Source organism: Moschus berezovskii, chromosome 11, assembly GCF_049115385.1.
Source record: "Moschus berezovskii isolate FMDL1 chromosome 11, NW_MosBer_1.0, whole genome shotgun sequence".
Lineage (NCBI taxonomy): Eukaryota > Metazoa > Chordata > Mammalia > Artiodactyla > Moschidae > Moschus > Moschus berezovskii.
The window spans coordinates 59,367,119-59,380,573 of record NC_142470.1 but is presented as its reverse complement, the minus strand read 5'-3'; the positions used below and the strand labels follow the sequence as shown (position 1 = coordinate 59,380,573).

The 13,455-nt window shown below is 41.6% G+C and overlaps 1 protein-coding gene across 2 annotated transcripts in view; it reads right to left on the bottom strand.

Annotated features, from left to right (window-relative positions):
* RMND5A (required for meiotic nuclear division 5 homolog A) overlaps positions 1-13,455 on the bottom strand; it is a 64,118-nt gene that overhangs the window by 11,751 nt on the left and 38,912 nt on the right. For both annotated transcript variants that reach the window (XM_055399295.2, XM_055399294.2), the window contains exon 5: positions 486-652. In XM_055399295.2, coding sequence (XP_055255270.1) covers positions 486-652 — 167 coding nt within the window. The remainder of the gene's footprint in view (positions 1-485; positions 653-13,455) is intronic.

Below are 13,455 nucleotides of genomic sequence, written 5' to 3'. Positions count from 1 at the left end.
AGTCCCCCTACACTGGTTCTTGGGTTAAGGCTGCCACCTTGCTATGCCTTCAGACATTTGGCTGTGGTGACAACAGTAGCCCAGGGGGTGGCGGGGGGAGTGGTGGAACAAGAACATACTTTGTCTCCTCTTAGTTTAACAGAATCCTCCAAAATGTAAAGTTTCTTTCCGGCTTTTCAATTAAGAGATTTTGTTTTTAAGCCTTGCTCCACAGCTTGTAGAATCTTAGTTTCCCGACTAGGGGCTCTTGGCAGTGAGAGCACAGAGTCCTAACCACTGGACCTTCAGGGAATTCCCTCAGTCAAGAGGCTTTAATATTTTACTTCTGTTCTAGAGCCAGTCAAGAGCTTTTTTAATTAAGTGATTATCATCTACAATTGTTTCAGTTTCTCAGCAATACATGTTACAGCTAGTTAAGACAAACAAATTCCAGTGGCAGCTTTAGCCCTGTTTCAACCATTAAAACCCTCAGACTCTAGACTCACCTTTTTGATGATTTAGGGCAAACGGCTGAAAATTTTTAGCATACTGCAACGCCTCTCGCTGATTTGTAGTTCCACCCATTAACAAGCTAATAAAATAGAGTCTGTGTAGCTTAAATTCCAAGGAGCTGTTTTGGGCTATGAGCATTTCTCGGTTTGATACTGCCCATCTAAAGAAAAAGCAAAAAAAGATTTAACAGTAATAAAGAACACAGGCATGTATGTTAAAAGTGGTTTGAAACCTAACAACAAAATGGGTTTAGTCTGCCATCTTGTGGAAGTTGGTGGTAACATCAACCCTTAGGACCAGAGACTTTGTAAAGAAAAGAAACAAACTATACCAAAAGATGCTCTGCAGCCAGTGAAAGAAAGAAAAACATCAAATTATATGACAATTACTATTTAATAAGGTTTTAAAGACAAGATCGACTCTGACATATTTGGAACTGTACAAGGCCACAGGTTGAAACCAATGTCACTCATGAGATTCACTCCTGGCTGTCTAGATCCACTATTCTTCCTGTTAAAACTGTTATATTTATAAATGTATCAGAAGATTCTGAAGGAGAACCATCTATGTTTAAATTTTCAATGAAAAGGAAATCCAAAAAAGAGGGGATATGTGTATACATATAGTGGATTCACTTTGCTGAATAGCAGAAACTAATACAACATTGCAAAGCAACTATACTCCAATAAAAATTTAAAACAAGCTTTCACTGCTGCAAGATTTTGTGCTACTTGCTTTTAGATTAAAAATAGTAAATATATGTATTTACCCTCAAGGTGTTTTTGAACTAATCAGGCTGATAAAGCTATATAAATATCATGCAGTGTGTCACAGTGCCAAAAAGGTCTGTACCAGCAGTGTGAAAGAACAATATGCAGTTCTGAATGATCCAAAGTACAGTGACATCAGCCTCTGTAGTACAAAAAGTTGGAATAACTATCTTCAGCCGGGACTACCAGTTAAAAGTGAGCACTAAAGCAGAAAAGTCTATCAGCTAGCTGTTAAAATCAAATTTGCAGCAAGTGGTAAGAAGCACTGCTTTATTTCTCTAAACATATTCACATGCAGAAGATATCACATAAAGGAGTACATCAAGATTGTATATTGTCACCCTGCTTATTTAACTTATATGCAGAGTACATCATGAGGAACGCTGGGCTGGAAGAAGCACGAGCTGGAATCAAGATTGCTGGGAGAAATATCAATAACCTCAGATATGCAGATGACACCACCCTTATGGCAGAAAGTGAAGAGGAACTCAAAAGCCTCTTCTTGAAAGTGAAAGAGGAGAGTGAAAAAGTTGGCTTAAAGCTCAACATTCAGAAAACTAAGATCATGGCATCTGATCCCATCACTTCATGGCAAATAGATGGGGAAACAGTGGAAACAGTGTCATTCTTTATTTTTTTGGGCTCCAAAATCACTGCAGATGCTGATTGCAGCCATGAAATTAAAAGACGCTTACTCCTTGGAAGGAAAGTTATGACCAACCTAGATAGCATATTAAAAAGCAGAGACATTACTTTGCCAACAAAGGTCCGTCTAGTCAAGGCTATGGTTTTTCTAGTGGTCATGTATGGAAGTGAGAGTTGGACTGTGAAGAAAGCTGAGCACCGAAGAATTGATGCTTTTGAACTGTGGTGTTGGAGAAGACTCTTGAGAGTCCCTTGGACTGCAAGGAGATCCAACTAGTCCATTCTAAAGGAGCTCAATCCTGGGTGTTCACTGGAAGGACTTATGCTAAAGCTGAAACTCCAATACTTTGGCCACCTCATGAGAAGAGTTGACTTACTGGAAAAAACTCTGATGCTGGGAGGGATTGGGGGCAGGAGGAGACGGGGATGACAGAGAATGAGATGACTGGATGGCATCACCAACTCTATGGACATGAGTTTGGGTGAACTCCAACTCCGGGAGTTGGTGATGGACAAGGAGGCCTGGAGTGCTGTGATTCACGGGGTCGCAAAGAGTCGGACACAACTGAGCAACTGAACTGAACTGAATCTGATCTTCAGTTAGACAAATATTCCCCATTTAACCCAATTCACTAAGGACCCTCAGAATCTAAACTGAGTTACTCTACTATTGAGTTGGCCAATATGTTTGTTCGGGTTTTTCCATTAAGACGATAAGGAAAACTCAAATGAACTTATGGGTCAACCCAATATGAGAGTAAAATGTTTCAAGTTACTTGTGATGAATCAGTTGACTGGCATTAGACTTCACAGACGGCACTTTCACTGGATCCTGCATGTGTTGCTCAGTCATGTCCGACTCTCTGCGACCTATTGGACTGTAGCCCTCCAGACTCCTCTGTCCATGGGATTTCCCAGGTAAGAATACTGCAGTGAGTAGCCATTCCATTCTCCAGAGCATCTTCCCCACCCAGGGATGGAATCCAGGTCCCCTGCACTGCAGGTAGATTCTTTACATCTGAGCCACCAGGGAAGCCCTCACTGGATCCTATCCTTCCCCAAAGGGCTGCAAATCCATATATCAATATTCTTTTTTTTTTTTTCATATATCAATATTCTAACCAATCTGTTGAAGCAGTCACATCTTAGAGTCTAATCATGAAGCCCCTCTGATCTCAAAATCAAAATAATTTTTTAAAATACTAATCACTTGGATCTTGGAAATCTTTACTTAAATTTAAGTAAGCCTTGGATCCTTAACTGGCACTAAGGTTAATGCAGTCCAATTGTAACACCAAGGTAGATTCTTAACCACTAGACCACCAGAGGGAAGTCCCCAGAATGGCAAGGCTTTTTGGGTTTTTGTTTGTTTTTAGTCTTCAATCCAAAGTAGAAGTAAACGCTCCATCATTTAAACCACAAGCAGCTTTCTGTTCCTAGTGCAATTTACATTAAAAGGTGTTGAAGCAACTTCAACTTGGTTTTTACATTCATAGGATTTTTCTTTTTTTAAAAAAAAAAAAAAATGTATTTATTTATTTATTTGGCTGTATCGGATCTTAGTTGTGGCACGCAAGATCTTCAGTTGCTGGATGTGGGATCAAGTGCCCTGACCAGGGAATGAACCCAGGCCCCCCTGCACTGGAAGCATGGAATCTTAACCACTGCACCACCATGGTCCCCTTAGGACTTTTTAATATGCCTCATACCACAGCTTCATGTAAGTCTAGCTCTCATCCAAGCTTCCCCTTGCTGTCATCATTTTCAAATCATCCTCAATGCATTCAGTTTTACCTCCAGTAATTCATCTCTGTTGACCAAGCCTGTCTTTAAATGATCCCTTTCTGTAATGTCACATGGGCTTATTACCAGGAGGCGAGGAGGCAACAGAGCCACACACTTGCTGTCTGAGGGTGAACTGAGTAACCCTCAGTTACTATTATAATATTATATAATATTATAATGTGCTGTGACCAAGCCCCAAGAGACTGAAGAGCAGTGACGTGACTAGCTGTGACCATGCTGCACATCTGTTATTTATGTTGTGATCCACGACTGAAAAGCTGGCAGAGAAGTTTGTATTTTATGTACCTACTCACAATATACCATGGTGACTGAAATCTGAACTGTGTTGCTGGGGAATTGGTGTTATCTCACTAAACTGTGGTGAAATTTGGGCATACTGGGAATTGTGCAGCAAGAACTGCCCATAGGTTCGGTAGAGAAAAAAAATAAGGATTTCAGAGGCAGGAGGTTACTTTATAAAGACACAGATGGCCCAGAGTGGTATAATGAAGAAAGAAGTTTGAGAAACTGGGTCCATCATCACTGAGGTCTCCGCCCCATCCATTCTTCTTTCTGAGAGGAGGGGAGGCTGGAAAACCCAGAGGGGAGGTTATGCAACATAGGGAAGAACACAGTGGCAAGCCAACAGGGTGAGCTGGAGGCATTTGTGATGTGGTGGGAAGCATTAAAGGAGGAAATTCAGAGGGCTGCTGAGAACAGGATGGAGGCAGAGAGAAGAGCATGCCAATAAAAACATGCAAACATATTCAGACAACCTGATGCAGCAACTTGCATCACCATGAACAGTGATGCGTTTAGGTGATGCAAAGTTGGTTTGGAGAGAACGCTAGTTCCTTCCATGAAATGAGAGCCATAGTCCCTTCTCCCAGAGAAGGGGGCAGCTGTATATTTACAAAAGTACAGTGGAGCAAACTGAGTAGCTGAGAACAGAACTGAAAAATTCAAGGCTCAATTACCACATTTTCTATCTGATGCTAGGAAGGATTGGGGGTGGGAGGAGACGGGGACGACAGAGAATGAGATGGCTGGATGGCATCACCGACTTGATGGACATGAGTTTGAGTGTACTCCGGGAGTTGGTGATGGACAGGGAGGCCTGGCGTGCTGTGATTCATGGGGTTGCAAAGAGTCGGACACAACTGAGTGACTGAACTGAACTGAACTGAATAACCTCTTCATCCACTGAACTCTAGATATTTTCTATTCAAACCTCTCTCAGCTCTTCACACAATCCACTTGGGAGGATGGTCTCTTAAGGCGGGGGTTCTGCCTTGCTCAGATCGGCACCCCACCTACTTTGAAGGGGCACAGGATAGAGCAGGCCAGTAGAGCCAAACGTCGTTGTTGTTAGTCACTAAGTCACATCCAACTCTTTGCGACCCATGGACTATATATATATAGCCCGCCAGGCTCCTCTGTCCATGGGATTTCCCAGGCAAGACTACTGGAGAGGGTTGCCATTTCCTTCTCCAAACATGCATGGATTTAAATGCTGGCTTTGTGGTGTGAATCGTGGTGATCTGTTACTTAATGCATTCACATCCATTTCCTTACTATAAAATGGGGCAACTCACAGGGTTATAAGCATTAAATGAGGAGGCAAGTTAAAGCAGCGAGCCCAGAGACTGGCACAAATTGACAATAATAAGCTACTTAATATGTGTTTACTGAAGAGATAAGCATAATATTCTCTAAAGCCATTAATTAGAAAGTGACAATCTAAAAGTTACTTGGGCACTTCCATGTAATACTCAGTGTTACTTTGATTTTTCTAGAAACAACTCTCTGGGAATCAGCATGTACCACCTAACTCCCTTCAAAAAATTTTGAAATTTTCACACTGAATTTGTGGGTGTTTGATTCACTGAGCAGGAGTAAGGGGTAGAAGATAGTCACCACCTTAATTAACCTGAAAACCATCAAATCCAAAAACAATGAAGCACATGAAACTACAAAAGCACAAAACTACATTCAGCACCAAAAACTACTTGTCTACACAGCACCGGAAGACACACAACAGAAAGACCAAAAAAAAAAAAAAAACAGTTAATAAAGGAATGGGGTGCTGTATTCTGGTTCATGGCATTTCTGGCAGAAGACTTCTTCTGATCTTTCATTTTTTTTAAAACACTAACACCCACTAAAGGCAGAGGAACCAGAGATCAAATTGCCAACATCTGATGGATCATCAAAAAAGCAAGAGAGTTCCAGAAAAACATCTATTTCTGCTTTATTGACCATGCCAAAGCCTTTGATTGTGTGGATCACAATAAACTGTGGAAAATTCTGAAAGAGATGGGAATACCAGACCACCTGACCTGCCTCTTGAGAAACCTGTATGCAGGTCAGGAAGCAACAGTCAGAACTGGACATGGAACAACAGACTGGTTCCAAATAGGAAAAGGAGTACATCAAGGCTGTATATTGTCACCCTGCTTATTTAACTTACATGCAGAGTACATCATAAGAAACACTGGGCTGGACGAAGCACAAGCTGGAATCAAGCTGGGAGAAATATCAGTAACCTCAGATAATGCAGATGACACCACCCTTATAAAGAAAGCAAAGAACTAAAGAGCCTCTTGATGAAAGTGAAAGAGGAGAGTGAAAAGCTGGCTTAAAGCTCAACATTCAGAAAACTAAGATCATGGCATCTGGTCCCATCACTTCATGGCAAATAGATGGGGAAACAGTGGCTGACTTTATTTTTCTGGGCTCCAAAATCACTGCAGCTGCTAATTGCAGCCATGAAATTAAAAGACGCTTACTCCTTGGAAGGAAAGTCATGACCAACTTAAACAGCATATTAAAAAGCAGAGACATTACTTTGCCAACAAAGGTCTGTCTAGTCAAGGCTATGGTTTTTCCAGTGGTTATGTATGGATGTGAGAGTTGGACTGTGAAGAAAGCTGATCGCCGAAGAATTGACGCTTTTGAACTGTGGTGCTGGAGAAGACTCTTGAGAGTCCCTTGGACTGCGAGGAGATCCAACCAGTCCATCCTAAGGGAGATCAGTCCTGGGTGTTCACTGGAAGGACTGATGTTGAAGCTGAAACTCCAATACTTTGGCCACCTGATGCAAAGAGCTGACTCACTGGAAAAGACTCTGATGCTGGGAGGGATTGGGGGCAGGAGGAGACGGGGATGACAGAGAATGAGATGGCTGGATGGCATCACCGACTCGATGGACATGAGTTTGAGTGAACTCCGGGAGTTGGTGATGGACAGGGAGACCTGACGTGCTGCGGTTCATGGGGTCACAAAGAGTCGGACACGACTGAGCAACTGAACTGAACTGAACACCCACTATACTATAACCGGCTTCCCTGGTGGCTCAGATGGTAAAGAATCTGCCTGCAATGCAGAAGACTGGGGTTTGATCCCTGGGTCAGGAAGACCCCCGTGAAAAGGGGATGGCTACCCACTCCAGTATTCTTTCCTGGAGAATTCTATGACAGAGGAGCTCGCAGGCCACAATTCATGGAGTCCCAAAGAGTCAGACACGACTGAGCAACTAACATTAACACACAAACACACACATGCACTCACACTATAACCAGCAAGCTAAATGTAACCATTCAGGTAAATTATTAGCTTTACTATAGTTTCTAAAAAAATAATCTGCTCCCAAATCTCCCAGGTTTCACCACAACAGCACTGCCAGCTGTGGAACCATTCCGGGTTTAGAGAAACACTGCAAACAAAATGACACCGAGTAAGGTCACCTATGTCACAGTTCTGTTCACTGCAGTGCTAATAAAGAGACCTTCTGGGCCTCTTCCATAAAAAGATCCCAAAACACCACTACTTACTTAGGTGACGAAGTCAGAGGCAACCCACATCCACGCAATTATCACACAGAAATGGGAAGTATTCATTATCTTCACTGTCAGGCCTCCACAGGCACTTGGCCCATTGTTCATTCCATGTTTAGCATTTCCTTATTAATCCAAAAATAATTAAAACAAGATTCCACCTTCAAGCTAGCTGTTCTTTCCCAGGACTAACTGACAGCACTGGTCTGTTTACCTTTCTCCTCCCACCATCCTGGGGTGGTTTCTATTTCTGGTTGGTGGTGGTGTTCAGTTGCTAAGTCGTGTCTGACTCTTTGCGACTCCATGGACTGCAGCACGCCAGGCTTCCTTGTCCTTCACTATCTCCCTGAGTTTGCTCAAATTCATTTCCACTGAGCCAGTGACGCCATCCAACGACCTCATCCTCCTGCCCTCAATCTTTCCCAGCATCAGAGTCTTTTCCAATGAAAAATGCTTCTTGCCAGTTCCTACGGCACATTCCACTACAATCTTTCACAGCATTTCTTTCCTTTTGAGTTTTTTATTTTGTACTGGGGTACAGCTGATTAACAATGCTGTGACAGTTTCAGGTGAACAGTGAAGGAACTCAGCCATAAATACACATGGATCCATTCTCCCCCAATCTCCTCCCATCCAGGCTGCCACATAACATTGAGCAGAGTTCCATGTGCTGTACAATAGGTCCTTGTTGGTTATCCATTTTAAATATAGCCGTGCGTACACGTCCATCCCAAACTCCCTAACTATCCCTCCCCTCCGGCAACCATAAGTTCATTCTCTAAGTCTCATAGCATTTCTTAAAAGGCTCACAAAATGTCTCCTTTTTCTATCTTGGGGCTATCTTCCTGGGGTAAAAGCAGAAGGTCAGGGAAATGAGTGGCAGGAGTTTACTCCACAGGGGTAGACTTGGCTGAATGTTACTGGTGACCAAATCAAGGGCTTAAAAATTCAGAGATTGGCAAAAACCAAAGTTCAGCCCAAAACAGTGAGGAACCCTGTCATTTTGCTTTAGGATAGCTAACATTTCATTTCTGAGGTTACTGGCAAATGGTAACTCCTCAGGTATGAGTTGAATCCATCGCTGGAACTACTAACACTTCACTTATCTCAGAGCTGGTGTGAATCTCTGTCCTTCTTACATGCTATTTAAGAAACCACACAAAGGGCAGTGATTCACATTTGAACGTCTTTAAACCACCACATTCACTTAACTTTTTCGTGAGGGTCTTAGTCACGCAGAGTGTGGTGGGCATGCCTAACAGATATCATGGGTGGCCAGCATGTTGCACAGTACAGTTCTACAGACTGGTGATTTTTTAATAAAGTACTTAACTATGACATTGCCTTATTTAATGCTAATTTCCCACCACAAAACCAAGTGTTTGATAAGCCTAAATTAATAACATATCAGCATTTTATAAGAACAAATTCCAGAATCTTCCTGAGCTCCCCTCCTGGCCTAGTTCAGCTCCTTATTCTTTTAAATACTTCCTCTCACGGATAATTTATTTCAATTTTCCCTTCTTTTAAAAAGAAGATTCTCAGTCTCCCTGTAGTCATGGTTTGCCCACTTGTTTCCAATAATCCTCAAGTCCTTGGTGACGATGGATCCAGATAAGAGATGGCCATGTCTCTTCTTCCTCCTGAGAAGCAAAGACTGTCCTTGCAACTTCACGCAAACTTTGGCCAGACAACAGAAAATGATGTGCTCACACCAGATTTTTTTTTTCCATTTTGGCCTTTATATTCCATTGACCTTTCTTCTCTCCTGTCTCCTTTACACTGTGCACCTCTTTCCATTTTAAGATAGCTTCTTTTTAACAGAGTTGCTCTTTCTTCACTGGATTCAGTGCATGGACACAGTGAGTTAAAACTGTATCCCATTCCTCAACTTACCTCTTTGGCCCATTCAGAATTAAAAAGAGCCACCACGCAGATGATAAAGAATCCACCTGCAATGCAGGAAACCCGGGTTCGATCTCTGGGTTGGGAAGATCCCCTGGAGAAGGGAATGGCTACCTACTCTAGTATTCCTGCCTGAGAACTCCCATGGACAGAGGAGTCTGGCAGGCTGCAGTCAATGAGGTTGGAAAGAGTCGTACATGACTGAGCAACTAAGCATGCACACGCCACTCAACAAAACCAAAAACAAAGAAAACAAAACAAAAACACTCAAACTGAGGGGAGAAAACCCCAACTTGTTCAAACCTTGATTTATTTTCTCCAATGGGACAGGCAACACCTATCAGAGCCTTTATTCTGTGGTTCTATATGGCTATTAAAAGTACCTGAGTCAGTAAGACTGCCTCCTGCATGAAGACAAAACTAATAATAAAACAGACACCAGAAACAGCTCGATCACTGTCACTCTCTTTTCTAGTAGCAGTCAAGGCTCCATGACCAGACATCCTTGCTGGCTTTTCAAAAACTTTTCTAAAACCTCCATTTTCTAAAACTTTTCTCTGCTTATAAATAGTGTTTTAGTCACTAATACCACAATTTCTCTAATTCCACCAAGTAATTTCTTCCCTTCAAAAGCACTGTTCACACGCACCACCAAGAAACCACAATAGCAAGCTCACTTCACACCCCTCTGTGGTTTTTACCTCTAGCTTCACCTAATTGCTAGGCTTAGAGATGGAGTCCTCTCATATTTCAAAGCTTACCTGTACTATTCATGGCCTGTTCAATCTAAAACTCTACAGTGGTCTAGACTAATGAAATACTCTTTCTTCTGTGAAAAAATTCTAGAACATCTCTCAGTATTATAATTATTCAATTAGTTTCTGTTTCCTTATGGCATTCCCTGAAGCTTTACAAACAGAACTTCAAATTCCTCTAAACAAGTGCTATGAGGCCCCCAGGCCTGCTCTGGGTGTTTGAGGAAAAAGAAAATGGGTTTCCAAGTATGCAAGGTTGAAAGTCAAATTCTAGACCGTGGCAAATCCACCAAGGCAGTATTACTTTTTGAAATGTCTTTAGGAGGCAACCATCTGGCTTCCCCTTAAGATAGCACTTTCAAAATGTCAACAACTGGTACATGTTGACAAGGACAGTTTCTATTTTTCTAATTTTCTCCATCTCGTCATATTAAGTTGCTGTTATTCTCCCATCAACACTAATTGTTTTTTATTTTGCTTCTATCTGCCACATGAAGGAAGAGTTCACTTTTGTTCAAAGTTCTTCTACAAATTATTCCATCATTTATTGAATGCCTACAATGAAATAAGCACTCTGCGAGGTGCCAAGAGGAACTCAAAAAATTGGGTGATCTGAGAAAAATCTGCACACAAACTCAGAAACACAGGGGCAGGAACAAGAGTAGGCAAGATCCTGACTGTATATATAATTAGTTGATCTTCTGTCACTTCTCTCTGCCATATCATCCTTCTTTACCACCTTCTTTCCATTGTCTTTTACTGGCTGCAATTAACAGCTGACAACGCTCACCAGACTTCCTTCTCATCTAGTCCTTCTCATCTAGTCAACTCCAGCCATATCAATCTTTCTGGTTGGCCTCGGCCTCAACTGCCCAGGCTGCCTGAAGGAACTGTTGCAGTCTTTCACCTTCCTCTTCCGCTCCTGGGTGGTGCCACGATGCTTCCAGGTACAAAGAGAAGATGCCACACATGAAATATGGAAGATTCTCTCCAGTGTTTCTGAACCAGAATCCTGGAAACTCATGTCCCACATTTTTAAATTTTTGATTCAAGTTGCGTATGTGAGTGCTTGCCCACGTGGGTGCTATGTGCTTAGTGGCTCAGCTGCATCTGACTCTTTGCAGTCCTGTGGACTGTAACCCACCAGTTACAGTCCATGGGATTTTCTGTCCACGGGATTGTCCAGGCAAGAATACCGGAGTGGGCTGCCATTTCCTCCTCCAGGGGATCTTCTTGACCCAGGGATCGAACCTGCGTCTCATGCGTCTCCTACATTGGCAGGCTGATTCTTTACCTCTGAGCCACCTGGAAAGTACAAACCTTGCCCACAAAAGATGTTGAGTAAATATCTGCTTTGCATCCACCAGTAATTGGCAAGAATTGGAAAAGTTTGAGTTTCTGTAACAGATATTTGTATTAAACTAACACTTTCCAAACTTATGGGTTTCCCGCATTTGGAGGTGGATTCTTCACCATTTGAGCCATCAAGGAAACCCCTATAGTTCCACAGATCTCAAATTTTGTGAGTTTTATTTAGTAGGTGTTATTGGGGGTGAAAGGAGAGAAGGGTTCTTTGGTTAAATATGCACGGGAAACACGGATTTCACTGAGTTAAATGAGTTTCTTTATCGTAGAACTGCAGAAGGCCCATCTGGTATGCTAAAGTGACTTCAGAGGAGAGTACTAGAGACTATCACATGAAGCTTTCCTCAGTTCATCTTCTGACTCCATATCCTTTTTTTCCCATGGGGTATCTTCCAGGCTCAATTCCTCCTCTGTAAACTGAGTACTTACTTCATAGGGTTATTACGAGGACTGAATAAGTTAATACACACAAAACGTTTAGAACAACATGAGGCATATATTAATAATAAGCACTCCAAGAGAGATAACTGTAATTATCACTATATCCCACGTGCAGGTATTTAATGTGGCATTATTCCCAGAAAAATGTAACAAGAAAACTTTTGTTATACAGTTGGCCCTCAGCATCCACTGTTGTAGAACCTCAAATACAAAGGGCCAAAAGTAACAAGCCATTTTACATAAAGGACTTGAGCATCTGTGAGTTTTGGTATCCACAGAGGTTTCTGGAACCAATGTCCCATGTATACTAAGAGACGACCACAGAGAAATTTCTACTGTTACTGCCAGGCAGATGGAATGAGTCCTTCCTTTGCCTGAGAGGCGCTGCTTAAGGCTACAAATAACAAAAGACATTTACAGAAATAACTGATATATATAATATAGTTATCAGTAAGAAACTTGAGATCTTACAGAAAAAGTACACAGTTAAGAGGGTCTTATGAATTTTCTTCAGTCTAAAAGGAAAAAACCCTGAGTAGTTTGAGGGCTAAGGCAGTCCAAATACTTAGTATAGTCTCTGATACATAGTAATAAGCACTCAAGAAAAGTCTGATGAAAAATCTAAGAAATTAATGGATAAATGAATATTATCTCAATTAACAACTTACACATAATTTCTAAATCACTATAAAACAACTGAGAAACCCATCACATTTTTGTATTTAGGCTCCCTCACTCTCCTTTAATCATTTAGGTGGAATATGAAAGTAGAGACAAGAGTGACTGCCATATTTAAGAGGGTGTTTGAGGCATTTGATTAAACTTCATCTTATAAGGGTGTGTCACAATAAAACTTGCTAAAAAATCAATTATAAAAATAAACTAAAAAGTGATATGCATAGTACACAGTGGTGCTGGGTGACATTTATATCTTTAAAGAATTAAAATAAATGAGCTACCTGATATTTATAATTTATATAGAAATTTGTAATTTATAAATTTACATAGGACTCTTATCTCTGTCAAGGCTTCCCTGATAGCTCAGGGAAAGTTGATAAAGAATCTGCCTGCAATGCAAGAGACCTCAGTTCAATTCCTAGGTTGGGAAGATTTGCTGAAAAAGGAATCCGCTACCCACTCCAGTATTCTTGGGCTTTCCTTGTGGCTCAGCTGGTAAAGAATCTGCCTGCAATGCAGGAGACCTGGGTTTGATCTCTGGGTTAGGAAGATCCCCTGGAAAAGAAAGGCTACCCACTCCAGTATTCTGGCCTGGAGAATTTTTCATGAACTGTATGGTCCATGGGTTCACAAAGAGTCGGACACAACTGAGTGACTTTTACTATCTCTGCCTGGGTTCATCTAGGCTGGTTTTAGAACTTTCAGAATTTCCTAAGAACTGAGAAATGATGAGAAACAGAAAAAACTAAGCTATGAAGATTTAAATGGGTTAGTAGAAGGAAA